Source organism: Pan troglodytes, chromosome 1, assembly GCF_028858775.2.
Source record: "Pan troglodytes isolate AG18354 chromosome 1, NHGRI_mPanTro3-v2.0_pri, whole genome shotgun sequence".
NCBI classification, from domain to species: domain Eukaryota; kingdom Metazoa; phylum Chordata; class Mammalia; order Primates; family Hominidae; genus Pan; species Pan troglodytes.
In genome coordinates, this window is record NC_072398.2 from 229,495,239 (window position 1) to 229,522,732 (window position 27,494).

The 27,494-nt window shown below is 64.1% G+C and overlaps 1 protein-coding gene across 5 annotated transcripts in view; it reads right to left on the bottom strand.

Moving 5' to 3' along the window:
* PLCH2 (phospholipase C eta 2) overlaps positions 1-27,494 on the bottom strand; it is a 79,115-nt gene that overhangs the window by 13,868 nt on the left and 37,753 nt on the right. For 4 of the 5 annotated variants that reach the window (XR_010155262.1, XM_063805936.1, XM_063805935.1 and 1 more), the window contains exons 2-11: positions 13,194-13,340; positions 11,851-12,094; positions 11,516-11,645; positions 7,015-7,185; positions 4,791-4,884; positions 4,415-4,618; positions 4,073-4,193; positions 2,413-2,584; positions 1,924-2,031; positions 451-594 (exon numbers count right to left, since the gene is read on the bottom strand). Coding sequence is in view for 4 of the 5 variants with exons in the window: in XM_063805936.1 (XP_063662006.1) it covers positions 451-594; positions 1,924-2,031; positions 2,413-2,584; positions 4,073-4,193; positions 4,415-4,618; positions 4,791-4,884; positions 7,015-7,185; positions 11,516-11,645; positions 11,851-12,094; positions 13,194-13,340 (1,535 nt within the window). In the remaining variant the exon portion in view is untranslated. Of the gene's footprint in view, positions 1-450; positions 595-1,923; positions 2,032-2,412; positions 2,585-4,072; positions 4,194-4,414; positions 4,619-4,790; positions 4,885-7,014; positions 7,186-11,515; positions 11,646-11,850; positions 12,095-13,193; positions 13,341-24,261; positions 24,459-27,494 lie in introns of those variants that run through there. The other variant, XM_063805933.1, reaches the window with a different exon arrangement.

Sequence of the window (27,494 nt, forward strand, 5' to 3'; positions counted from 1 at the left end):
GGATCCACCGGCCACAGCTCCTGGTTCCTTCGAGGTCTACAAGGAGGCTCTGTGACCGCAGGACCCGGCCCACCCTGCCTGTCACCTCTCACCCCACACACACTCCATTGTGTCTGCCATGACAGCCCCTGAGGGCCATTCGCTCCACGTGGAAACTTCCCCACATGGCCACAGGCAGCTCTAGGCAGGGGCGCTGGGCAGGGAAGGCAGTCGTGTCCCCCCAGCTGGGCAGCTCTCAACGACTGGCTGGGCTTTGAGACCCCGCTGGTAGGTGGGTATGGATCATGCAGGTGTGTGCGGAGGTGTGTACAGAGGTATGCTTGTGTGCAGATTTGTGTGTGCACAGGTGTGAGTGTGCACAGAGCATACGTTCGGGGGCCCTGGCTGGCCCACAGGCTGGCTGTCGGGGGGGCCTGTCGGCATCAGGGGTGTCACCTTTTTGGCTTCTACCTTGCGTCCGAGCTTTCCAGATGGGGACAGTGTGGAGACGGAGAAGTTGTTGGGGTCCTCACAGTCCCGAATCTTCGACTCTTTGATGAGGGAATCCAGTTTCCTCTTAGCAGTGTTTTCTACACGCTTTCGATTGGTGGATGCCTGCAGGAGCCAGAGGTCGGCCTGTTGGCATCTGTCCCCAGCCCTGCGAGTAGTGGCAATGACAACCCCCAGGGTCACAGCACTCTGCCCACCCCAGGCTCAGGGAAGGTGTGTGATTCACCTCAGGGCCTGCAGGCAGCCACAGGCAGGACGGGAACCCAGGCCCACCTGACTCCTCCAGCAGCACGAGTCTGCCCAGGGGCCCCCAGCAGAGCCTGTGCGGCTTCTGGCCCTGTGGCCTGGGAGGTCAGTGTGCCAGCAGGTGGCACAGGGTCTGGAGTCCCACCACTGGCCGCCATGTGCCTCAGGAGATGGCAGGGCCAGGGGCAGACTTCAGGGCAGCCTCTGAGCTGGGTTGGACGCCCTTCCCTGCCAGTGCAGCCCCCCGGGTGCCCCTGATGAACTTGGAATCCTTGAGGACAGGGTCTGGGACTTGGGTGTCAGACGCCCCTGGTGCCAGGTTGGAGTGGGCACAAAGCCAGGAGCACCGTGGAGCTGCCTTTGCCATCACATGGGCCACACAGAGGCGTGTGCCGCACATCCCAGGCAGGAAGAGTGCTGCTGCCTCAGGAGTTTCTAAAATGGTTGGCCGCGTGGCCAGGAGCACGCTGCACAATTATCTCCCCATGCATGGCCCCTCTGGAAGCAACGGCCTTCCCTGCCTCGCAGCAGCGGCCCCAGAGCAGTGTCCAGAGGAGAGGAGATCGGCACCCCCGAGTCCAACACCTCACAGGACCCTCCCGACTCTGCAGCCCCCCGCCCCGGCCCTGGTGGGGACACAGTGACAGCGCTCTGTGGAGGTGACTGCTGGTGGGACCCCCATATCAGAGTTGACCTTAGAGATGGCACTGCTGGGAGATGAGGCCAGCACTGGCCACGGGGGTGGCTGGGCAGGACTACCAGCCACCCAGCGTCCAGCCAGACTTGGTGGGGAAAAGGGCGGGAAGCTGGGAAATCCTGTGCCAGGGCCTGGGTGGGCCAGGTGCCAGGGGCTGGTGGGAATGGGGTGGAGTCTGGCGTGGGACCCAGCCCCCAGTGCTGCCCCCACTTACTGAGGGGCCAAGAGGACAGGGCAGGGGGAGTGGATGGTACCCCAAGAGTCAGCTCAAATGTGGGAGCTGAAACTGGGAAGAGGCAGGACTGCAGCTCTCATGCAGAGGGGTGGGTGGGCAGGGAGGACCCCCCAGGCCCCGGGCCGCTGTGCGAATCTGCCCCAATGTCCCTCTCTCCCGGATGCCTCCCTTTCTAACTCGCCCCAACAGCAAGGACGGACAGCTGTTCTTGGGAACTGCAGGCTCCACCCACCCCCCCACCCCCAGCCCGACTCACATCCCCATTGAGGAGCTTGCAGTCATCGTCAATCTCATCAGCGCTGTCCTCATCAGACACCTCGCCTTCCTCCGCATCCTCGCTGATGTTGGCTGGGAGCTTCTTCCCCTGGGGGAGGAGGTGCACGATGGGAGGGGCCCTGGAGAAAATGCTGGGAAGCCAGTACCTGGCACCCACAAAGAGCCGCCGGCCAAGGAGAGGGGCCTTTTCTCAAGCTCAGTTTTGGCATCTCAGCCATGGGGCAGGGGCCAGACTGGCCAGCTCCCTGTGGCTGCAGCAGTGTGAAGGGAAAGGCCTGGATGTGCATGAGGGGCCTGAGCCAGAGTGACCATCATGGGGAGATGGAGGCCAGGTCAGGAGCGTGGCCAGCCCTCAGCCCCCCAGATATGCCCACGGATGGCATGATGCCCCTGCCTGTCTGGAGCAGGGCACTGCTGCAGGCCCGAGACTCTGTGTGAGCTGGTCCCAGGAGGGCAGGGGCTCACTCACCTTCACGAGGATCTTGCCCTTGAGCATCTGTGGAGAGGGGAGTGTGGTGGCATCTTCACTGCTCACTGATGACAGGTCCAGCTTGTCCCCAAGGATGTCAGTCAGATACTGGGCCATTTTCTTCTGCTGGATGACACTGCAGTGGTTTTCGATGGACAGGATCACTGGGTACCTGTGGCCCCAAGGCAGAAAGAGCAGGATGAGGCCAGGGCCTCAGAGGATGGGTAGGCCCCACCTCTGCAAGATCCCAGGTCATCTAAACCATTGAATGAGGAGGGGTCTTCACCAGGAACCCAGGATAGCTGGGATTACCAGCAACTCTGGGAGCTGGCCCACCCGTCAATGGCTTTGAAAAGCAACAGAGTGGATGGGAAAGGAGCTGGGAGAATCTTAGGGACTGGTAAAGACAGCATGAGCTGCTTTCCCCAATAAGAAAAAAAACAAAGGCAATGAGAAACTCCAGGAAAACGAAAGGAACGTTTGAAAAAGTCATGGTTTTAAAATGATGTGGACAAAACCAAGGTACAGTGTGGAGCTATAGATAGGCTGGGAAATAGAATCCTTTTGACCTAGATACTGGGGACACTGTCCTCTGAATGGCCCTGGGTTCCTGACATTGGTCCCATAAAGAAGGAGACATAAGCCTGGCACACACCATCTGGTAGAACATGGTTATTACCTGCACAGTGCAGAATGGGGAGTATAGCAGGGACTTTTAATTATAAGCTTTTCAGCTTCATTTTTAACCATGTGTATGTTTTACTTGGATTTTTACCAAAAGGCAGCCATGATTCTTTCAGAAAATGTAAGTGACCCAGAGCAAGAGGGCATGAACCAGGGCAAGAGATGAGCAAGTCCTGTGATGTGGAGTGGGCAGGCAGGGCGCAGGGGCTCATTCCCCCACTTCTCAGGCAAGAAACTGAGGCCTGAAGCCCAGGGCCTGCAGGAGAACATTGTGCCTGCACAGATTACACTGGTCATAGGTGCAACTCTGTCCTGAGATCCCAGCAGGCCCCTGGCTCCTCCCAGCTCATCTCTCCTCCCCCCATCCCCGCCCCTGTGCCTTGCAATGCCCTTCCCACCTACAGTCCCAGGGATGGGGCCAGCTCGAGACTGTGACAGCAAGGACCAGCTCTTCCAGGAGAGGCCCATCTACTTCTGTTTCCTAAATCAATCTTGCTTCTCCTCTCTTCCTTCATGCAATTAGCTCCTTGCCCACCTGCGAGCCTCATGTAGCCAAGACTTGAAGGTAATTCAAAGCACACGGGGAGGCAGTCTTCTAATTCCAGAAACTAATTTCTGGATTTTCTTCAATAGTGTCCACAGCCACAGCTGAGTGACAGCAAATTGAGTCTGGACACAGAGTGGCTTCTCAGGGGTGATGAGTGTGGGAGCCACAGCTGCTGTGGGCACTGACACCGGGAGGTGCCACCTGGCGTGTGGACGAGCTGCTCCTGTGAAGCCCCTGCCTAGACCTGCGGCCACACTCTCTCCCTGCCCCTCTCTCCTCAACCAGAGATGCCAGAATGAAACCAGCCCCCTGGTCACCACAGTCACTGCTCCCAAAGAAAGGACATGTGGGTGTGGCAGGAAGAGCTAGAGCCTGGAGACCCTACCCTGCCCACCTCTGGGGCCAGCCCCGCTAGGCCCAGCCACTCACTCATTCTTGATGAAGGCATATTTGTTGATGGTTTCAATGACGTCTTTGAAGAGGATCTTGGAAGTCAGAGTGTAGCCATGGTGCACAATGGGCTCCCCGTCGGGCCCATCCCAGCAGTCCACTGCAGGCGGGCAGGCCTTGGTCAGCCCCAGGGGCCTAGCCACAGTGAGCCCAGGCAGGCTGAGCTTCGACCAAAAGAGGGCCTGTCCCATTGCTCAGTGAGGGACACAGAAGAGGCCTTCCCAGCCCCTGCCCAGAGATCCCCCTGGGGGCTCCTCAGGTGCAGCCCATCTCCCACAGCAGATGCCAGCCCACGGCCGTCACCCAAGGTCCAGGGCTTACCCTCCACGCAGCGGCAGCCAGCCTGCAAGACCCAAGCGTACATGTCCACCCGTGACTGGGACATGAGCTGGTCACCCATGAGGTAGGTGTTGTGGGACGAGGTGATGAAGTAGTGGCTCAGCGGCTGCGTCATGTCCTGGTGCACATGGTGGTGCTCAGGGTTGAAGATGTCACCAGCAGGGCTCCTGGTGTAGTTGGTGAAGCCTGCAGGACGGCGTGGCATAGGGGCCATGTCAGCCCACCACCAGCCTCATCTCATGACCACCTGCCCCCATGCCACACAGAACACAGAGCACCTGTCCCGGCCCACAGGTTGGGCCCTCGTTGCCCCTCCAGCATCCCAGGACAGCTGGGCTGAGGGCAGCGCCCCACTCACCATCAATGCCCAGCAGCCCCTTACTCTTGTTTTCTGGGCATGGCTCAAACTGCTCGATGATGTCCTGGCAGCTCTCGAGGGTCACACCCGCCATCTAGGCCAGAGCAGGAGCATGAGCCCAGGCAGCCCATCCCTGGCCTGGGATAACCTCAGGCAGCTCCCCCATCACTACTGTCCCCTGCCTGTCTCTGATTACACCAGGGATGACCATGGCCAGCCAGCCCCAGTGTCACATGACTTGGGACTACCGTGAATCACGTGGCTTTTGGATGGCTTGCTCTGACTATGAACTCTCACGGCACGGGAGGGGCCTCTGACCTCATCAGCTGGACCACCCCACACCAGTGTGAGAGCTGTGACCCAGAGTGGGCCTGGCACGGAGCAGAGGCCATGTGTGGGTGGGTACAGAAGAGCAAGAATCTTCATGCCCCCTTGGCAGAGCCAGGCAGGCAGAGGCAGCCCCCTTATCCAGCCCCTCCCACTATCTGCCCAAGCCGTCACACACTAACCCTCCCAAGAGATCTGAGCACCACAGTCCGGCCCAGCCCAGGCCGCCCCAGGCACCACAGGCGAAGGGACCTCCAGGGCGCTATGGTGCAGCTGGGCCAGGAGCTGCCCAGCCCACTGACACGGCTTCTTGGAGGTCCCTGGGAACATGGTGAGGTAACAGGTGGGGGAGCCCAGAGCCAGCTGTGGGCCCCTGGGGAGGCCCAGCAACCAGGAGGCCAGGCAAAGGGCACCAGTTGCCGGCTGGAGGACTCTGGCTCCTGAGTGCAGAGAGGGTTCCACAAGGCTTGGGGCAAAGGTCAGGGAGGGAAGGGTCACTTCTGCCTGCCAATCCCCCATCCAGGCCCCGTTCCCACCTCTGCCTTTACTGGGACAGAGGACCTACTATCTGCAGCCAGGTCACCCACAGACACATGCTGGTGCCGCCCCTGGTGGCCAGGGCACAGGGCATCCGAGACAGTGGGGTCTAGCCAACTGGTGCTAGCTTCCCCTGCCTGGGCCGTGCGTCCCGGGTGTCATGCCTGCAGGACTGGAGAAGCGGCTGCCACGGGATGGAGCCTGGCAAGCTGCCCCGGCCAGGTGGGGGCATCCCGGGAGCTCAGGCCCAGGGACAGCCCCAAAGGCCAGCTCTGGGTTTGTGGTAAGCTTGGGGGTGGGGTACTGCTGGGAGATCCTGGGTAAAACCCACTCAGACCCTACCTGGGATTCCCAAGGCTCCTCCTGCCACTCCCATCCTCGCCCTCAGACCATCACCGAGAGGCTGACGAGGCGCAGGTGGCCAGTAGAGTGGAGGTCCCTAAGCAGCACCCCCAGGCCGAGGCATCTTGGTCCCCTAAGGCTTGCCCTGTCCCTGCTCTCCTCCCTGAGGAGGGTCCAGGGTCCTCACCTGCACTCCCACGAGGCTGGAGGATGGTCACACACAGTCTGAGCCCCTCCCATGGATCCCTGTCCACACTGGGGCTCTGGCCTTCCCCTCCGCTGCCTGGCTGGACCTGTAACTCCTACCACCAGGGCATGCGGTACCCAGTCGCTGCCCAGGCCTGATACAAGATGGCCAGAGCCCTGAACCTCTGGAAATGAGGTCCCTGGTCAGTGGGGCAGTGTCCAGAGAGCACTTGGCCTTAGCATTGGTCTCTAAGGATGGCCAGGGTTTCTTGGGGTCTAGATAAAGGGCTGAGCATGCCCCTCTGGATTCCAGGAGGCATCTGAGTGTCTGCTGGACAAACAGGTGAGTGGATATTGTGGCGGGCCTGGCACCCTAGGGGAGCGAGTCAGCCAGACCCATGTGGCTGGAACACAGGGGCAGGTCTCAAAGGCTGGGCCACAGAACCCTAGTCCACAAGATGCTCGACACCAAGGCAGGAGGCATGGTCAAGCTGTGGGAGGCGCAGGGTGTCCACAGTCAGGACCAAGCCATTCAGAGGCCCCTGGAGGAGAAACCACAAACTTTCCCTACCTGCTTGGCTGCCCCATAGGGCGCACCCTGTAATATCAAAACTAAAGCCAACATGGGGGGCTCTCAAATGCCAGGCTGTGACCTGCCCCACCCTAATCTCTCCATCTCAGAGCAGGGGCATGAGCCCAGGTAGCCCATCCCTGGCCTGGGATAGCTTCAGGCAGCTCCCCCATCACCACTGTCCCCTGAATGAAGCTCAAAGCTCAGAACAGAAGGCGAGGCCTGATGGCTGGCCCCCCAACACCTGCCCGGGCAGCACACCTTCTGCTCCACCTGCAGGAAGTGCTGCAGGCTGGCGGCATCCAGGTGGTCCTTGTGGTTGCTGTAGGTCAGCATGAGCAGGTAGAGGTCCCGGCGGGTGGACATCATCTTGTAGAAGGCACAGAATTCTTCAAAACCCAGCGTCCCTTGGTGGTCATCCGTGTCCGCTTCCTGCAATGCAAGGCCTTGGGTCCCCATTGGCACCTCGACCAGGGCTGCATGCACAGGGGTCCTTCAGGACCACCCCACTCCCCAGTCAAGACCAACACGCAAGCCCACCCTCCTCTACTCCACTGCCCTTGTCACGGCCTCCAATCACTCCCCAGGGCACGGGCCCACCCACCAAGAGGACAGCCCCATGAAAATGCAGAACTGACGCACCTGCCTGAAGCCATATGCTTTTCACCTTCAACCCACAGCCACCTCCATATACTCACCCAACACAGCAGTTAACACTACCCACACGGAAGCCAACACCACCCATACGGGAGTCAACAACACCCACGCAGGAGTCAACACCTCCCCCACACAGCAGTCAACACCACCCACACGGGAGTCAACACCACCCACACGGGAGCCAACGCCCCCCACACGGAAGCCAACACCACCCATACGGGAGTCAACAACACCCACGCAGGAGTCAACACCTCCCCCACACGGCAGTCAACGCCCCCCACACGGGAGTCAACGCCCCCCACACGGGAGCCAACGCCACCCACACGGGAGTCAGCGCCACCCACACGGGAGTCAACGCCCCCCCACACGGGAGTCAACGCCCCCCACACGGGAGTCAGTGCCCCCCCACACGGGAGTCAGTGCTACCCCACACGGGAGTCAACGCCCCCCCCCCACGGGAGTCAGCGCCCCCCCACACGGGAGTCAGCGCCCCCCCCACGGGAGTCAGCGCCCCCCCACACGGGAGTCAGCGCCCCCCCCCACGGGAGTCAGCGCCCCCCCACACGGGAGTCAGCGCCCACCCACACGGGAGTCAGCGCCACCCACACGGGAGTCAGCGCCCCACCACACGGGAGTCAACGCCCCCCACACGGGGGTCAACAACACACACTGGGCTGGAGGCTGGGCATCCCAGCAGAAACCCAAGGTGCTACAGGGGCCATGGGAATCCCATGGCAGCAATAAAGTCCCCATGGAAGGGGATGCTTGAAATCCTTGAGCCCTAAGGATTGAGGACTTTGCCTCACAAGGGTATGGGAGCCCAGGGCTGGGCAGGGCAGGGTGAGAGCATGACCTGCTTGGAGGTGACATGGCCCCAGTGTGACACCCCAGCTCAGCCCCTACTCACGAGGAACACCAGGCCCAAAGGGACGCAGTGCCTAGCCCTGCTCTTCAAAGAGTTCCAGAGTTCAACATTTCAGGCAGGGGCAGCCCTGACAGCTCGTTTCACACCTGCCCAGCTGCTCAGCATCTTGAGGGGTCCTACGCTCCCAGTGAGCCGCCTGCTGTCACTTCGGCCCTGGCCCCCCACTGAGGATGTGGCCAGAGATGGGACGGGCTGATCAGATATGCCTTGAAGGCAGGGTTCCGCCCTGTGCCTGCTCACCCCAGGCCTGGCCACACCGACACCCAGCCAGCAGGTGTCCGCCTACACTGGCTGAGTCCTCGGGCCTCCACGGAAGCCCCAGACTGGGTGCCCTGAGAAGCAGGAAATACCTCCAGAAGTCGAGGAGGTGCTGCATCCACCACAGCAGTAGTCTAAAGGCTTCGTGATTTGGGCTTCCAGACAAGCCCCGCCAGGTCCTCTTCCCAGAGCCCACACAGGCTGAGGACGGCGTGCTCTCAGCAGCCCACCCAGGGGCTCCAAGGGGGCCTGCGAGGAGCCCAGAGTGGGGTCGAGGAAGCAGGCTACAAAGGGCCACCTGCACGCTGGCCATGCCTCTCAGGACAGCTTAATGTCCTGGTCCACAGGAGAGTACCCAGGGCCCCGCCTCAGCCTGCAGATGTGCCTCAGCTGAGCAGGAACCAGGGCCGGCTCAGCACCATGGACAGCAGCAGCCACCAGCCTGCCACTGGGGACCAGCCTTGCCTCCTCCCGTGGCCACGATCTGGGGTGGCCAGGGGTGGTGGTGCCAGCTCCCCTGGGACCCCCTCTGAGCCAGGGGAGTCACCAGTCAGGTGGCCCCATCAGCCCCTTTGTCCCTGTCCCCAGGGCAGAGCCCTGGCTGCCACATGCCCTACACCCACGGCTTGGCATGAAGGTGGGTCAGGACCCCAGGGACAGGCTGTGTGCCCACACCAAGGCTGGGATAAGGCCAGCGTGGCATGAAGGGCCCAGCTAAAGCCATATGCACTGGGCCCAGCACACACCAGATGAAGCCCCGGGGTGCCTGGTGCGAGGTGTGAGGGTAGCCCCAAGTCTGGGGGTGCCCACTCACTGCACCCAGGACAGCCATGAGGGGACACACTGCAGCTCAAAGGGCCCCTGTGGGACAGAGCCTGGGCTGATGGTCCTCCCAGGGGCCATGGGACAAAGCCCAGGCCAGAGGCCCTCCCAGGGCCTGTGGCTGAGCTGGGCAGAGATGCGGCCCCCTCCACAGAGTGGCTATGTGCCAGGGTGAGCCACTCACCACTGAGCAGGAACAAAAATGCTCGGACAGTGAGGCCCTCGGGGCCTGAGCCCAACCCTAGAACACCCCTGACACAGTCACGTGGCATCTTTTCTTTCCACAAAGGGAAGCCACTGCTGTTGAACGTGCACTTTGGCTGAGCCTGCCTCGGTGCCCGCCCAGCACACTCTGGCAATTAGGCCCCACTGGGTCCAGCCCACTTCCAGCCTTATCTTAGGTTTGATGAAATTAGCCTCAAGCCAAGTGTTTATCCACCATGCAGGTCTCTCTGATTAGGCCGTGCCAGGCAATGGGAGCCATCTCCAGATTTCTCTACAGCGAAGCTGATGCCACTTCTCAGAGCCCCTCCAGCCTGGCTGCAGGCTCCTTCTCTCAGCTCTGCAGGGCCCAGAGAGGATGCAGTACAGATGGGCGGGGAGGCCCAGCGCTCTGAAACTGGGGCCGTCTCCAGCTGTCTTGACCACCAAAGACCAGGGCCACTGGGCCTCCACTGCATAGGGCTGGAGTGCCAGGCCGGTGACCTGACCGCAGCAGCTACCTCGCCATTCCTCTCCAGAGCCAGCCCTGCAGACTGTCCCTGCTTCCGCCTGCCTGGGGTTCCCTTAGGGAGGTCTGGTTGGACCTTCAGGCCCCAGAAACCACGCACACTCATGCTGGATTCAGTGAGGGGCATCTGTCTCCTCCCACTCAGAGGCCACTCTGGAGCCTGCACCCTAAGCCACCCTGCTGCCCGGGCCCTGGCACAGCCTCAACTCTGTGGAGGGACCTGCTGGCCCCAGAGCTGCCCCTGAGCCCAAAATGTGGCTGGGGATGGCCCCAGGCAGGCAGGGAGAAGGGGCACAGACATGCAGACTCAGCCACCTGCCAGCCCCCACAGCCCAGGCAGACTGTGTCCCCACTGGGGCCTTCACAAGCCCCGGGCAGTCCCCAGAGTGTCTGCGAGCACCCAGCCGCTAACTCACGCACACACCCTGTCCTGTGAGCAGGCCAGCTTCCCTTGCTCCAGCCAGGCATGACCAGCCATCTACAGTGAGAACAGGCAGCAGCTGGCAGGAGCTGGCAGGAGCTGGCAGGCGCTGGACATGGCGGAGCTGTCAGGCTGTGAGCATGTGTATGCGTGTGTGTGTGTGTGCATGTGTGTGCCTGTGTGCATATGTGTATGTGCACGTGTGTGCGTGTATTTATGCACGTGCATGCGTGTGCCTGTGTGTGCGTGTATATGCGTGTCAGAGACCCCAGGGCCTGGCACTTGCACCCACAGAACCCGCTTTCCAAGCTGCAGCAAAGCAGCAAGGCCCCAGGGCCTGGTTTGCTGGCTCAGCCAGCACCACCCGGAACCAGGACCTGCTGACGGGCAGAGTTTCTCTCCCCCGGCCCAGCAGGCTTTCCGGAAACAGAAACTAATTACAGACAATAAAGGCCGCAGCTCAGCTGAAGGCTGCATTTTCATAACTCCTAACATCAGGGTGGTTGGGCGAGGGCGGCATGGGGAAAGTAACAAGAGCTGCTGCGCATCAGACTGGGCCCTGCCAGGGCTGGTGTACCCCCCTCGAGGCTGCGGGGCTGGGGCCTGGGAAGGGGGTGCAGCTTCATTTGGGCACCTGCCCTGAATGCCCAGTCCGCTCACCTGGCAGGGCCTGTGCCAGGTGCCCTGACCACTTTCCCCAGAGCTGGCAGAGCAGCCCCTGGCCCAGCTGCAAAGAGGCAGCACCTGGGCACCCACCTGCCTGCCTGCCATAGGCTGTGGGGTGGCTGGTCAGACAGCCCCATCCTCAGCAGCCAGCTACTCTGTGCAGCTTGAGGGCACTGCCAGGGTCTCCTCCAGCTCAGTCAGGGCTGGTAGGCTCCCAGCCACACAAGCACAGCCCCCGTGCAGCCCTGGCTCTGGAGCCCAGGTAGGGCTCCCCCCAGCTCACCCTGAACATCTGCTTCACCCTCTGCCGGGGCAGGTTCACGTTGAGCTTGTGCAGCAGCTGCAGGACCTCGCCAATGCTCAGGCTGCCATCCCCGTTCTTGTCGGCCTCGTCAAACGTCTGCTTCAGCCACTTTGGTGCCGAGTTAGGGGCCAACAGCGATCCATGGGCCCAGCCCTGACACCTCCACCCTCTGGCCTAGGGAGGAAGGAATAGGGGACCCCAGCCTACCGGCCACTTCCCCAGTGTGTGACCCTGCAAAGGACAGGCCCCCCCAGGGTGAGCAGCCAAGGGGCCGGTCCCCGGGTCTGCATTGCCCGATAGGTGCCCAAGGATATTGGTCCCTGGTGCGCTGGCGGCGAGCCAGGCTGTCCTCGTCGCTGATGCCGGCCATGAGGTAGCGCAGGCCAGTGACCCAGGTGCGCGCCACCTCGCTGCTGGTGGAGACCAGGTCCAGCGACTCGCGGTGGCTGCCGTGGTAGATGCTGAAGCAGCAGTTGGGGTCGAAGCTGCCGTCAGGATAGCGCTGGAAGACCTCCGACTGCCGCCCCTCACTCACCTCCTGGATGGAGTCGATGGAGACTGCGGGGTGGGGAGGGAGCATGGGTCAGGTCCCCGGGGGCCCAGCGTCCCCCTGCTGGCAGCCCCAACACAGCGGAGACCAAGCAGCCGGGAGCTCCTTGCCCACCTTTGCGGGACCCTCGGCAGGGCTCAGGGTCCAGAGTTCAAGAACCAAGGGTGAAGATCTGCGAGACTGCACAGCCCCCCACTGCTGACCCGTGTCCCTCCCCCTTTCCCTTTCCTATGGAAAAGACACGCCCCCACGAGGGAGAGCATCCACCTCCCTCCACCTGCAGCCCCCAGTGCCCGGCTGGCCCGGGGCTGCACGTTTAACCAGCACGTCTCCACATTCCAAGGAAGCCCCTGGCCACCTCCAGGGCTCCAGCGCCGCAGGTGGGGACAGCGGCTCCAGGGACCCCCAGCTCCGCGCTCAGGTGCATCGAGGCTCTTGTGACCTCAGGTCCCCCTGGGGGCTCCGCAGCGCGACTCTCTCCAGGGGCCCAAAGTGGCTACACGCTTGGCAACTGCTGGGCTGAGGCCTTGCCTGGCATGCCTGGGTCCTGACCATCAGAAACCCTGGCTGCGCCCTGATCCCAGCCCTTGAGGACTGCCATGTCTCTCCCCAAACCGTGGGACCCTACCCGTTCCCTGTGTGCCTCAACTCTCCCCACCCACCCCCTGCACAGAGCCTCCATCTCGGGTGGCCCCTGCTCCCTCCAGCAGCCATGCCCAGTGGCTGCCTGAGCCACTGTTTGCACCCATGCCCATCCATCAGCCTACCTCTGTGGGGGTCGTTTCTGTTTATGGGGAGCTGTGACCTCCCCAGCTAGATGGACTATGCTGTGCCCCTCCTTCCAGCCCAGCACTCAGCACAGGGCTGGGCACAGTGCTACTCGGTCCTCACTGAGTCCCAGGGAGCTCTGCCAGGCGGGCAGGGGGCCTGGATCCCTCCTACCCCACAGCCCGAGGTCACTGCAGATCCCCAAGGCCACTGAGCCCAGAGGTGTCCAGGCCTAGGGTCTCGCTGCTCCTCAACCATCAGTGGCTGCCCTGGGAGGGTCCCTACCGTCGTGTCCCCCCAGGGACTCTGATTTGTCCCCACCCCAGGGCTCCCACTCACTCTTGGCCTTCTCGTTCTTGCGTGAGGGCCTCCAGCGGATGCAGGAGCGGTGCTCGTCCAGGTAGTAGAAGCGGACCAGGCCCTTGGAGCCGCCACGCAGCTTCACCATCTGCATCCCCTCTTGCATGGCACCCATGCACCGCTCCACTGGACACGGGAGAGACACGGCCGTCAGCGGAGGCACAGCCACTCCTCGCAGGAGAGACACGGCCGTCAGCGGAGGCACGGCCACTCCTCACAGGAGAAACACGGCCGTCAGAGGAGGCACGGTCACTCCTCACCTCGCCCGGCCCCGCCCACACCGCCCTGCCAGTGACAGGGCAAAGGCCAGAGCCCAGGGCCACCTCCACCCCAGGTGCCGGCTTGCCTGGGTCACACAGCTCAGCTGGGCCCTGCCACTCCTCCCCAGATGGTCCTGGGAACTGAGGGCCCTGCTCCTCACCCTGCTCGGCCACCTGCCACTCCCACCACCTCCTGGACCAGTCCTAGCAGCCCTGGTAACCGGCGCTGGGCCTGGAGCCCCGAGAGCTACCACTCAGACGGAGCCAGCACAGAACTCAACAATGGGAAGGCCGGGCACGAGGCAAGACAGATGAGGTGGCTGGGCTGGCTGTCTGGGGCCATAGTGCAGTGGAGGCCCCTTGTCAGGGGCGGGGTGGGCCTAGCAGGCAGCAACCCCATGCCCCTGCCCCCGCCCCTGGCCACAGGTGGCTCCTGGGAGCGGTCGAATTCCTGAGTGCCTGTGCCCCTGCCTGGGGCATCTCCAGGAAAGCCCCCACCCCTCATGTGCAACAAGGGCCATGAATGGTGCCATGAATGTCTGCGTCCCAGGCCCTGCACAGCAGTATGGACTTGGGAGGCTGTGGTGCCAGATCCGAGCTTCACAACCCCTCCCCTCCCCTCCCCCAGGCTGCCTGCCCCGCTCCTTCTCTCCCCTCCTCTCTCCATTCAGCCTCCTGCTGTAGCTTGTCCCAGGAGAGGGGGCTGCAGGGTCCAGGGAGTCCAGGCCAGAGTCAGCTGTCCCAGCCCAGGAACAGACTGGTCTCACCCCCTCGGTTCCTGCACACCTGCTCACAGAAAGCCCAGGTCCCAGAGGTACCATCTGCTAAAGCACAGAGACGTTAATCCCCACCCCAGGTCTGCACGCTGAGGGACCCTGGCGGGGGTGTTGTGGAGGACCAAGGGCAGTACTGGCCGGGCCTTCTTGGGGAAGCTACTACGTGATCACGAGCAGAGGGGAATTGAAGGGATGGAAGCCATGGCATGCGGGGCTGGGCTCTCCGGGACACATGGGAGGTGAAGACGCAGGTATGGCTGCAGGGATTTAGGAGAGGGGTGAGGCAGGACACAGGGGCAGGGGGCGGGCAGAGGCCTGCAACAGGGCAGCCTGGACAGGACCCTGTCTGCCGCTGGAACAGAGAGCTGGCAGGCCAGCCCGGACCGGGGCCCTCCACAGGCCACCACAAGACACACACTCCACCCTCCCAGCCATACCCAGCCAGTCTCCTCTGCAGAGTCTCCTAACGGCAAGGGCCCTTATGTCCAGCACCAGGATGCCAGCCCAGCCGCCTGGGCTGCAAGCACCACTGACCCCCAGAGCACAAGGGACCCCTTCAATGAGAGCATTGGAGCCACCTGAGATCCCCCCTCACCCCCTTGGGTTCAGCCCCCAGGCCCTGCAGTTGCCTGGGAGACCGAGGTGTGCTGAGCGCGCCTCTGAGCGGCTGAGGGGCAGGGCCAGCCGACGCTGCTGGACCCACATGATCCCTAGAGCACCCGGGGGGACAGGGGAGGCGAGTGCAGGATGGGATGGAGGCCCAGGCTTCCCCCACCTCCAGGAACAGCCCCCACCCGCCAGTCACCTGGCCAGGGCCAGCACTCAGCCCGGGCCACTCCCCTGCCCCTTCTTACCCAGGGGGCCGAGCTGCCACTCTGAAGACAGCACCACACTCCCTCCAACCCAGGGGAGTACCTCCGCCAGCCAGGCCACCGTTCCCTTGGTCCGGCTGTCGGGGGAGGGCCATGGGCCAGACATGGCCTGACGACAGCCGGGCCTGCTTCACGGAGGACACAGAGGCCCACCGGCCTTCAGGCAGCAGGAGGTCGGGCAGTGGCAGCGCTGGCGACAGGACCTCCGTGGGGCCTTCTCTCCTCTGCCTCTTCCTCCTCCTCCTCAGGGCCCTCCGAAGCCCCCACAGGGCTGTGCCCAGGCCCAGCTGGCATTGGCCTGACCGTCACCTGCTGTCCTGATGGCCCCCAGGCCAGCCTGTCCACCCTCCAGGGCCACCAAGGAGTCCCTGACGCAGCCGCCTCCCAAGGCTGGGGGAGCAAAGGACCTCAGCCCCGCCCAGCCCCGGGCCCAATCCCTGTGCTAATCCCAGCTCCAGCCCAGCTGGCGGAGGATTTAGGCCGAGGGAACTCCCAGCTGGGGATGGGAGGGCACTGGGGAGGCAACAGTGTTTCCCAAGGCCCCAGGCCACCAGACCCAGGTCAGGGCTGCGGGACAAGAGCAGGACCAACGGGAGGGCCCTCCTGGGACCCAGAGAACGCAACTGGAAGGCCTGCAGGGTACTGTCCCCAGAGGACCCTGTGTGGGGTGGGCCTCCCCGCTGTGCGCCCACCACTGATGCCGAGGCTGGGCCTGGAGTGGTCCCTGCCCTCACCCCGCATCCCTACTTATGGGGACCTCTGAGTGGATCCCCAAAGTCCAGAGGCAGGTGGCCCAGAGCAGGGGCAGAAGCTCACCTCATCCCCGCAGCACCCAGCCCCTGTGGCTGGAGAGGGGAGCCGAGCCGGATCCCTTACAGCGACAACTCCCAGCCCAGGCCCAGGATGTGGGTTCCTGAGCCTGGGTTGGGCTCTCCATGTCTCCCTCATGCAGCTGCAGCCCCAGCCTGACCTTTCTCCACGGTCACCGAGCTGTGGCGGAGGAGGTGGCCCCATGCCCAGGGCACGTTTGTCCCCACATTCTGCCCTGCAGGGATGACAGCCATCTGACCTGGAGAGGGGCCTCACCCAAGGAGGACCCACCCCACCGTCTCAGCTCCCACTGAGGAAAGGACTCCAGGTCCCACTGCCACCAGGACCACACAGCCCACCCTGTGTACTGGCCCCGCACTGCAGGACAGCACAGGCTCTCCCATCCCCAAGTCCAGGCCAGGACACCAGGGGCAGCTGTGGGAATGGGAGGTGGGCAGACCCCGGCTGAACACCAGCCACCTGTGTCCTGGCCATGCCCACGCTTCATGACCACTCTGAGGGGAACCCCGCCCTTCTTCCCACCCACTGCCCAGGCTCTACTGGCTCCAGCAACAAGGACTGGAAGGTCCCAGGCAGCTGTTCACCTCCCCCCATACCAGGTGAGGAGTTTGGCCTGCAGAGCCCAGGACAGGGAGGTGCCAGGGCTGGGCATCCTGGCAGAGCCCCGGGGCCAAGGTCAGGCGTGGGAGGTGGCAGTCCCTGAGGAGATGGCCATGCGTCTCCAGCTGACCACTGACGACCAGGGCCACACCCAGCCAGATCAGATGCAGTCAGCGCAGAGACAACCCAGGCCCCCACCAGGGGCCCTGTCACAGGCTCTGCTGCTCTCGGCGGAAGCAGGTCAGCAGGCGTTTCTGGGCTCTGCCGTGGAATTAGATTAGGGAGCCATGAGCCGCAGGGAGAGGAGAGGGGCTAGAGTCCCGGGCGTCCTCAGGAAGACAGGGCCTCGGGGAAGGCCACCGTGTAAGGGGCAGCGCAGGGGCCAGGAGGTGGCCTGAGGGCCTGGAGACAGACCAGACGGCCATAGCCCTGGCCCAGGGCCCCTGCCCACCTCATACTGGGCTGCTGCGGGCTTCCACTCTGACCCAGGGGGTCCAGTTCTCCTTCCTGCACCTCAGAGGCCTCCTGGCCTGGGACACACCTGCTGTTCCCTCACCCTGGGCCTGGCCCCAGCTGGGGGTGCTCCCGTCTCTCACCCATCCCTCCTTGAAGCTCCCCAAGGCTGGACCTCTGCTCCCTCCCTCCCTCCCTTGAGCTCTCAGCCACTAGCTGATCCCCCATCAGCTGGGGTTAGGGCTTGGAGGCCGCCATCTGCCTGGGCAGGGGTTCTGAGAGGGGCCACACATAGAGTGCCTGGCCCCAGCCCCACAACGTGGGTCCCAGGCTCCTGCACCCCAGGCCCCCTGACCTCCTCAGCAGCAGAGCTGGAATCCTCAACTGTCCAGGCGGGTGGAGGCCTGGCTAATCCTTCCTGACACAGGCCTCTGCCGGGGGCTGCCCTGCCTGCCCTGAGGTCCAAAGGGACCGCCCACTCCCCTCCAAAACTCAGGCAGACACAGAACCGCAGCTGCAGCGTGAAGCCGGGGGTGCCCCGGGCCAAGAGACGTGGCAGGGGCCCAGGCCCAGAGACTTAAGAACCCCTCCCCACGTGCTGCCTGTGAGCCGGCCCAGGGCCCAGCCCAGCCCCCACACAAGGTCACTGAGCGGGCTGCCCCACCCCCATGCCGGCAGGCGAGCCCAGCCCCACAGCCTGCACTGACGGGCCCTCATGCTCACCCTGCCTGCCCTGAGCCAGGGCCTGGCCATCCTGAAAGCCCACAGGGAGGCCGAAGAAGCCAGGCTCTGCTCTGTGGTTCCACACAGGGGCCCAGCCCTCAGCCATGGTCCACACCCACCCCCAGGCCGCCTCGGCCCCTCCCGTGAGCCTGAGCCAGGACACCTGATGTGGGAGCTCAGGTGGGATTGTAGCAACGCACCTGGCTGTGGGCCCACACCAGAGGCCAGACTGGGAAGGGCCGGCAGTCCTGGTCGGGCAGATACAGGCTCCGTCGGGGAGAGGAGGGCCCTGGCTCACCTGCTGCTCCCCCAGGTCCCTGCACAGCACAGTGGGGCTCCCCAGTCCTCAGAGCACTGCCTGACCCCGGGACATCCCTGGGGCAGGGACCTCGAAGTCCTCCTCCTTGCTCTGTCCCTGTGAGGCCATGATCCAACACATAGCAGGCGCTGGCTGGACACAGGTGGACAGGGAGGGACGGGCAGGACAGAGGCAGCTAAGGCCACCAGGCCTGCTCTGAGGAGGTGACGGGAGCCAGTGTCCACACTGGTGTCCAGGGTCCAGCTCTCAAGGGTCTGGCCGGCTTCAGCCCTGGGCCTGGAGAAGCCTCCCACACAGATGCACCCAGATGGGCGGATGGGTGGACAGACGGGCAGATGGGGCTGCACCCCAGTTGGGGAGAGTGCATGGGAGGGCTCTGCGGGCCCCACGGTGACACGCAGAGGAATGCGCCCGTGATCCTCTGGGCTCAGCCCCCGCAACTGGACTGCACCGGCCCACCCTGACTGCCTGGCCCTGGTGGCTGCTGGGAAGCAGGGGTCCTGGGCCTGCCCCCCGACCTTGGGTTGTCCTCCCTGTCTCAGTGCCTCAGTTTCCCCACTGTGAGAAGTTTGCTCCTGCAGCCCCTTCCTTTCTTCCCAAGGCTGGAACCGGGCGGGTGGCAGCTGATTAGAGGAAGAGCGCGTGCTGTCAGAAGCCAGGGCGGTGTTGGCTTAATTTTGTTTTTATGGCGGAGATCGATCTTGTCCTAACACAGCAGGCAGCATGGGCCTCGCGGCTGTCATCAACAAGGGGCCAGCGGTGGCTCAGCATCTCCGCCTCTCCCCTGGGGAAGGCTGGAAAATAATTGAATCTTCCAACAAAACCCACAAATCACACCCACAGGCCTCCCGGCGTGTACACACACACCCGGGGCAGCTTTGGGTACCGCAGCCCCTCCCACGACAGGGGCATGGGGACTGCACATGCCCCTCCACCAACCTCTTCCCTTCACAAGCGTGTACGGGACGGGCAGGGGCCCCACCTCTTCCAGGCCTGTCCAGAGGTGGCCCTGGCTGCCTCTAAGTCCCCTCCTCTCCCGACGCTTGCTGCCTTTCAGCAGGACTTTTCAAAGGACCTCCCTGGGCCCACCCGTGTCTCCCTCTGAAGCCCCCACAGGGCTGTGCCTGGGCCCGGCTGGCATTGGCCTGACCGTCACCTGCTGTCCCGATGGCCCCCAGGCCAGCCTACCCACCCTCCAAGGCCACCAAGAGTCCCTGAGGCAGCCGCATCCCAGGGCTAGGAGAGCAAAGGACCTCAGCAGCAGTGAGGCATGAGGGCCGGATGCTCCTGCAGCCCTTCCTGGCCCTGTCTCTTCCGCGCCCCCCTGCCCCTCGCAGCCCCAGCATCCCCCTCCTGTGCTGCCCCCAAGGGCCGGCCCAGCATGCAGGAGGGGCTGAGGCTGTGCTTGGGTGGACGGGAGGGAGGAGGAAGTGGCCACCTTGCCCCAGCCGCGGTGCTCACTGGAGATCAGCCGGGCCCCTGGACTGGCGCCGCACGGGAGGGAGGGCCGGGCCCACACACATATGGCGGAGATTATTTAAACGTCTGAGAGAAGCCACTTGTCCCCCCGCACGTCTGGGAGCCTCCTCCCCAACTATTTTTATTTTATCAGGAGTGTGAGTCGGTGCCTCGAGCCCTCCCCACAGGCAGGACCCCAGGGTGGTCGTGCTAGGAGCCCAGGGATCCCAGAGTCAGGCTGGGCCTGAGGGGTCCCAGCAAGGGCAGGGGAACCAAGGGCAAGTGCCCGGGGCCTGTGGGGCTGGGGCCACCCTAGGCACACCTGGAGGGCACCGCAGGGACAGACGCTCTGCCCTCTCCTCTGGCAGCGCCCTCCGTGTGGCAGCCACTCCAGCTCTCAGCAGGAGGTGGGGGCGTTGTGGAGGGAAGACCCAGCTCAGCAGGGGAGCAGGCCGGAGGGGGCCCTGGGGCCTGACTTTGTTCTGCCCCCTTGGGTGGCTCCCGGTCCGTGTGCACAGAGCCCTGGGGGAGCTGGAACGGCCGGTGTCCTAGAGGGTGGGGACAGGTTCTCGATGGCCAGCCATACTCCATCGGCCGCGCCACCTGACCTGCCCTCCACCTTCCACCGGCCCCAGAGCAGGGGGAGAACAGCAGCCAGGCTCATGCTCCCCTGGTGGCCCAGCTGCTGCTAGAAGGATCCAGCTCCCACAGGGCCCAGAGGGAGGGCCAGCAGACACCTTTCTTCTGTCATCCAGCCACCCGGTGTGGAGGGATGGACAGGAGGACCTGTGATGGTCACAGGTGTCCAAAGCAGTCCCAGTTGCACAGAAAGGTGCCCCTCGTCAGGAACTTGAGGCCACTGGACCCTCCAAGCAGCCGGCAGTGGCAAGTGGACAGGATGGCCTCTGAGGCCAGGTGTCCCGTGCCCGGTACCTTCCCCCAGTGCAGCCCCATCTTGTGCAGGTGGGCGCCTGCCCAGCCCAGGCCTCCACACTCTCCAGCTGGCCCGCTATGGCCAAGGGGGCCCCAACATCTGGCCTTTCTCTGGCCTCTTCGGGACAGCCAGGGCCAGGTCCCCATCTCAGTGAGGGTCCCTCCCAGAGTGGGCTCCCCTTCCTGCCCCCTCGCCGTCCCCAGCCATCCCCAGCTGGTGGCAGCCCAGCTCACAGCAGCGGTATTAATCGCACTTGACAGCCCCATCAGGAAGGGGACCCTATTAATAGCCCATTTCACAGCTTCCTCCCCCCACCACTAGTGCCCCCCCCATTGTGTGTCCCTGGAGGCTCCTGTCCCTGCCACAAGCCACTGGCTTCTCTGAGGCCCTGGCTGCCTCTCTGCCCTCACTGAGCAGGGCATGGCCAGCAGGGGCATCGCACCCACCTGGCCTGGGGCTCTCTGAAGGCAGGTGCACGGCCTTGCCCCCAGCCACCGTCCAGGACACCCCAGAGGAGCTGCAGAGGGAGCCAGGCTCATGGCAGCCACGGTGGGGGAGCCTTTCCTGAAAAGTCACCAGATGGAGCCTGGCCTGCCAGCTGGGAGAGAGGGAGCTCCTGCCGAGTGAGGGGAGGGGGCTGCAGCTCCAAGGGGAGGGTCCTCGGGCCAAGTGGTCGGAGCCAGCCCTGCCCCCAGCCCATAGCCAGGCGCAGGAGGGAGGGTGGCAGCTGGGCCGCTGCCAGGCAGAGCAGGCATGGAGCCACGGAGGAGGCGAGGAAACAGGAGGCTGAGCCCGCCACATCCGTCCCGGCACGGGGCTGCTCTTCCCGGCCAGAGCACCCCGGGCCACTGCCAGGCCGGGGAGCAGCTTCCTCGAGCAGCCCCACGAATGCTCTGCCAGAGAGTCTCAGACAGAGAGGGTGTCCTGGAGATGGAGCTGGCCCTCCGAGCTTCCCTGCCTGAAGTTTCTGGGATCTTGTATAGTCGTTCCGTCCCTGTCTGGACCTCCCTGCTCAAGCTGGCCCTGGGGCCGGGCTGGCTGCCCTGTCTCCCACTCCTGCCTTTTGGGAGCCAGTGAGGTGCTCCCTGGGTCGGCCCCCACCCACACACCAGCTGACCCAGGAAGGGCACAGGGCTGCCCCTGAGAACTGGGCCGCCCGAAACCTCCACAACAGGGGCCTGAAAGTCGGAGCAGCCAGGGGCCTGATCAATGTGAAATCAAGACCACTCAAGTCCCTCAGAGGTGTGTTCCTGGGTTGCCAGGTCTGAGCGGTGGAAAGGACCTACTCCCAGGACAGTGTGGCCACCGTCCCCAAGTCAGGGCTGCATCATGGTGCCTGGGACCTGCCTGCTGAAAGAGCCCCCTGTAGCCCTCACCCAGGTGCTGCTCTCTGGGGCAGAGCTGGAGGGGGTTCCACAGTCCCACCAGGGTGGCTCACTGTTGTCTCCAGTGACCGTCAGCCACAAGGCCCCCTCTCGGGGTCTTCACCCAGCCAGCATGGAGCCATGCCTGTGGCCACCACAGTGAGTGACTTCTCAGGAGCCAGAGGAAACGTCCTGTCCTGGGGATGGTGTCCACCAACTCCACCCTGCCCCCACGCGGGAGGCCCGCGCCCACTCGCCTTTCCCACACAGGAAGTCCGTCCAGCCGGTGGGAGCCCACGTATGCAGTGCTGGGAGCAAAATCCCGGGAAGAAACAGGCACGTTGGATTACTCATCCCCTTCCCCAACCCCTCCCCCAGCCCACCCTCAATGAAGGTGGAGCCACTGGGCCTGGGTCCCTGAGAGGGCCCCAGGCACCCCACACACACCTGCCCCAGCAAAGGGCACTGCCCGGGCAGGGCCAGCCCATGGCTTCTCCAGGAGAAGGTGCCAGGAACTGGGACGCCATCGTCATCAGCTCATTAGCTGTGCAGATGGAGGGCTGGACCCAGGACACTGGCCCATCTGCTCCGTCCTCGGCGGCACGTGGAGTCTGTAAGGACTGTTCTGCTGGCTCCCCTCCCTCTGCCCAGAGGACGCAGGCACGGAGGGTGGGCTCAGAGCCACTCCCACCACTGCCCCCTCCTAAGACTAGGCCCTTCCCTGGCCAGCTGCAGACCCCAAGTGTGCTGGGTCTCCTGGAACCTGGGGCTTTGGGGCCACCTGGCAGCAGCCAGCCCCTGTCCACAGCAGGCAGGCATCCTGAGCCCAGTGGCCAGCACAGGGCAGTGACTCTAGGGAGCTCTCTGCAGGCCAGACAGGCAGGAACCAGGGACAACGTGCCCAGGAGAGCCCTGGGATGGGGGCTGCGGTCAGCGAGTGGGTGCACCTGGAGTGACCTGAATATACAGCCCATCCTACAAACAGTGTCTGCCCAGCAGCCCTAGTTACATCTGCCACACTATTCTCCATTCAGAGAGGGCACCTCCACTGGGGGTGGGACAGAGGAGGGGACAGGCACCCTGGAGCAGCTGCACAGGCCAGGCACGGCATGACCACTGCAGACACGCTTGCTCTGAATGCCCACAGCCACCCTGTGAAAGCGCCCCATGCTATCCCTCTTGCCCATGGAGGCTCAGAGAGGCTCAGTCCCTTGTGTGAGGTCACACGGTTTATCAGAGGCAAAAACCAGCAACCCGTCCCCAGTCTGCCCAGCAGCGATGCCATGTCCCACCCCACATGTCCATGCCAATCACAGGGCAGAACAAGCAGGTTCCAAACCACCAGGAGGCAAGCTCCTACTGTCCCTGGAAACCCAGGAGTTCCTCCTGGTGTCCGGCCTGAGCCACTTCTTCTGCAGCCGTGGCCACTGTCCCCCTTCACGTTTTCCTCTCCCCGCCCCTGGCCCAGAGCTAGCGCTGTGTTTGGGGAGCTGGAGACCCTGCCCCTCTGGCCCAGAGCTAGCGCTGTGTTTGGGGAGCTGGAGACCCTGCCCCTCTGGCCCAGAGCTAGCGCTGTGTTTGGGGAGCTGGAGACCCTGCCCCTCTGGCCCAGAGCTAGCGCTGTGTTTGGGGAGCTGGAGACCCTGCCCCAGCCGGTGCTGAAGGGGCCTGCCCAGGATGCCCCTCGGAAGCTCCTGCTGTGAACAGCCCCGGGGCTTCCGCCACCCCTGCTGCTCCGCTCTGTCTGCGCAGGGCAATGTCCGGCTCCCAGGTCAGGAAAGCGTGACAGATCACAGCAAGAAATCTCCAACCCGGAGCGGAGCGGGATGGGCCAGACCAGAGTGTAACTCCAGGGAACCCTGAGGACGCACAGCAACTGCAGGCCCCCCAGAGAAAGCAGCAGCTGCCCCTGTCCATGGTGCTGACTGCAGCTCAGGGCCACCTCTGCCAACCTGGATCAGGGGCTGGGGTGGGGTTGGGCCAGGAGAGCCCTCAGAGCCAACAGCCAGAGCCTACCAGCTCCTGGCACCCCCAGACCTGCCCCCCACCCGAGCAGTGTGCATCCGCTGGGATCAAGCTGGAGGTCAGGACCCGTGCTGGCATGGCTGAGGGCGCCTCCCCCACCGCCCACCTGGACTGTGTTGGACCCTTTGCAGGGAGCAGACCCTCTCGCTTTCACGTGTCAGCACAGGGGCAGATGAGGCAGGGTGGGGGCGCCAAGGGGTGGGGGCAGCATCCCTCCTCTGGGACCGAGTCTGAGGGATGTGCAGGTAATGGGGTCATTGGGCCGTGCTCCCGGAGACCCTGCTGGGAGGAGCTCTGCACTGCCCACGGGGGGTCAGTGGGTCACCAGTGAACAGGTCCGGTCCTGGGCGGGTCACCAGTGAACAGGTCCGGTTCTGGGCTCCCCACGGGGACCATCACAACCCCCTTCTGGGACCCCACCTGCCCCCTTACCTTGGTCTTGCCTGAGCCCACCTGGGGGCCCAGGCTCTTCCATGGCCGGCGGGTGCCAATCCCAGTTACCGGCACGGCCCGAGGGACACCGGGCCCTGTGCTGGCCCCCGGCGTCCCCTGAGCCCCAGCCCGAGCAGGGGCACCCCGCGCGCAGAGCCCATGCCGATCGCAGCCCCACACGCTGCCCTGCCGCGCCCGTGAGGAAGGCGAGGGGAAGGCGGGACGGGGCCGCCGCTGGGACCGCCCCTCCCGTGGGAGCCCCGCCCACTTAACCCTTGGCTGCCCAGCCCGGGTCCAGCAGCCTCTGCTGGAGTGGGGAGGGAGGGCACCTGGGCTGGGGTCTCTGGCGGGAGCTGAGCTGGCTCCGCTGAGAGGCCAGAAGGGGAGGCGGGTTGGCTGCTGGCTCTTCCCATAGCAGCTTGAGCGACCACCCACCGTTCATCCTCCCTCCCTCCCTCCCTCCCTCCCGGCAGGGCTCCTCCTACTGAGGGGTGGCTGCACCCCCAGGACCAGAGCCAAATGCTCCCTGGCTGGCTGCCCCTCCACCACAGGGACCCTCTGGTCATTACACCCCAGGCCCCGCAGGCTGCAGCCAAGAAGAGCCACTCACCCCAGGAGGGCCTCTGGGAAGGGCTGAGCACTGCCAAGGGTCATTGAGGTGACATTTCACTGGCTGACCTGGGGGGCGTCCAGCGTTGGGGGAGGCCGAGTCCCAGCAGTAGCTCCTGGTGATGGTGACGGTGACGGCTGCAGCCCTGCGTGCTGCTACACCCCTTCCTGTGCTCTCCCAGCCCCTCGCCTCCCTGCCCTGTCTGTCCAGTGCTGAGCTGCCCGCGCTGGGGTCCTCTCCCTCGCCGAGCCAGCATTCTGCCTCCCCCTGCACGCGCTGCTCCCAGATCTGAGGGACGTAACATTTTCCAGACAAAAGAGACGTCCACCCATGGGGGGTGTTCTGAAAGGTCCCACCTCTGCCCCAAGGGGCCTTGAGCCCCCATCCCAGAGTGCGGCCTGGGAGGCTTGTGTGGACACTGAGCCCCGGATGTGGGCAGGGCAGGCAGGCACGCAGGCCCGGGCAGGAGGATGTGGGGCCGCCTCTGGGCTCTCTGAGCCGCTGCCACCTCAAGGTGTGACCACCTCCTGCCATGCGGGGCCCCAGGTGTGGAGGGGGAGGGGAGCCACCAGCAGCTGCAGTCACCACCTGGGTCCTGCCAGGGAAGGCCCCTGGGCGCAGCTGCCTGGCACCCTCAAAGGAGCTGCCTCCTGCCTTTACCACCACTCAGGTGGCCTAGGACCCTCGGCTGGACCAGCCCCTGCCCTGGGCTCTTGGGACCTGCCCTCGTGAATGAACAGTCTCTCTCACGACCCATTCGGCACAGCCAGGGTCCCAGGGCCTGTGTCCGCCTGGCTGGGCACAGCTGCGAGAAGGGAGGGGCGGCCCCCTCCCTCTAGGCCCCGGGTCTCAGTGGGTCCCGGTGCTGAGCTGAGTGGCAGGGCTGAGGGGAGGCCAGGCCACAATGGGGGCTGTCCAGGCAATGACACTGCAGTGCACGTGTGCCAGAGGCAACCAGTGGCCCAGGAGCAACAGGCGTCCCAGCATCCCCCACACCTGGGCTCTGCGTGTCCCCTGGGACAGTCCACTCAGGAAAGGGCCAGCAGCCCCAAGTCTCAGAAGGGAGAAACTGAGGTGGGGAGAGGAGACAGAAGGCGAAAGCCACAGACACGCCCGAGGGTGGGAAGGAGGGAGAGGGGTGTGTGGGCTGCAGGTCCCGACCCAGCCACTTCTCCTTGGAGTGGACAGAGGCCCCTGAGCCCCCTTCCAGAGGCCGGTGAAACCCGGGTTCAGGTTCTAAGGAATAATCCATCCTCAGGGCCAGCCCCGCCCGCCACTCAGCCAGGAGATGATTTCCGTCGCCACGGCCGGCGATTAAAGGCGGTGATTAAAAGCCGCCCGCTGCACATGTTAATTTGCTTAAGATTCTGATCTCCTAAATCTCTTTTCTGGGCATTTAAGCAGAATTCTGTCTTTGAGAGCATTTGGCCCGGCGGGTGGCAGGTGGCGGGCGGCAGGCGGCGGGCAGCAGGCAAGGAGGCACCATGGTGGCAGGGGAGCCAGGCCCCAGGGAGTTTAATTTTCTCCTCGTTTGAAGAAGGCAACTGGAAGGAACAAACCCATCCAGAGACGCAGAGCCAGCTGTGAGCCCGCCAGAGCCCCTGCCCATGGGCCGGCACAGCTGGGAGGACCAGACCCAGCTCCTGCCTTGGCCGGAGGGTGGAGGGCAGAGGGCAGAGGGTCCCCACCCTGTAGGCCCAGAGCTGTGTCTCCTCAGCCCCGCTTTCTGGGACTGGTTCTTGCCTTCCGGGTCTGAGAGGCTGCCCCTGTCCCCACAGTCTAAGGCTGGATTTGGCTGTGAGCCCTGGCTGGATCTCTCCTTGGGTTCACAGGCATTGCCAGGACAGAGGCCGGAGGAGACCACACCCTGAGACAGGGCGAGCCTAGACCTTGGCCCACAGCCCTAGGTTCTCAGCTAGGCCTGTAGGTGGGCAGAGCTGATCCCCCTTCCCCTGTGCCTCAGTTTCCTTGATGTGCAATGGAAACACTGCCCACCTGCTCCCCGGGCCCTGGCTCTGCACACAAAGGCAGCCACTTCCCCTGCCCTCTTGGGCTTCAGTGACACCAAGCCCAGCCTCAGGGCCTGCTGAGCCCCTAACGCCTCCTGCAGAGCCGAGCCTGAGGGTCCCGTCTTCAGTCTGTGTGAGTTGACTGAGAGCCGGCCGTGAGCCCGAGGCCACCTGCACCAGGTGCTGCCCTGACCTCCATGCTGCCCACCCCAGAGTCCGCAGTGTCTCCATCTCATCTCTTTCAGCTGGAGGGGCTTTCTTGCCCTGCAGGCTGGACAGACGCCCCAAGCAGGCAGGGCACCACCCAGCATCTCACAGGGGTAGGGGCGGGAGGCAGCTGAGTCCGGACAGAGCCCAGGCCCCGGCTTCCCTGCAGTGCACCTTCCATTCCTGCTTTCTCCATTGGCTTGGGGGAGCAGGAGGTGGCCCCTCTCCTCAGCCATCCTGCAGCAAAAGTTCCTTCACGTCTCATCTCCAAAGAAAACCATTTAGGTGGCCCCTGCCCCAGGGCACAGGTTCAGGAAGACACGGCCAGCCCAAAGACAGGGGCCACTATAGGCCAGGGTTGCTCCAGGCTCCCAGGCACCCCTGAGGACCTCTGTGCACTCGTGTGC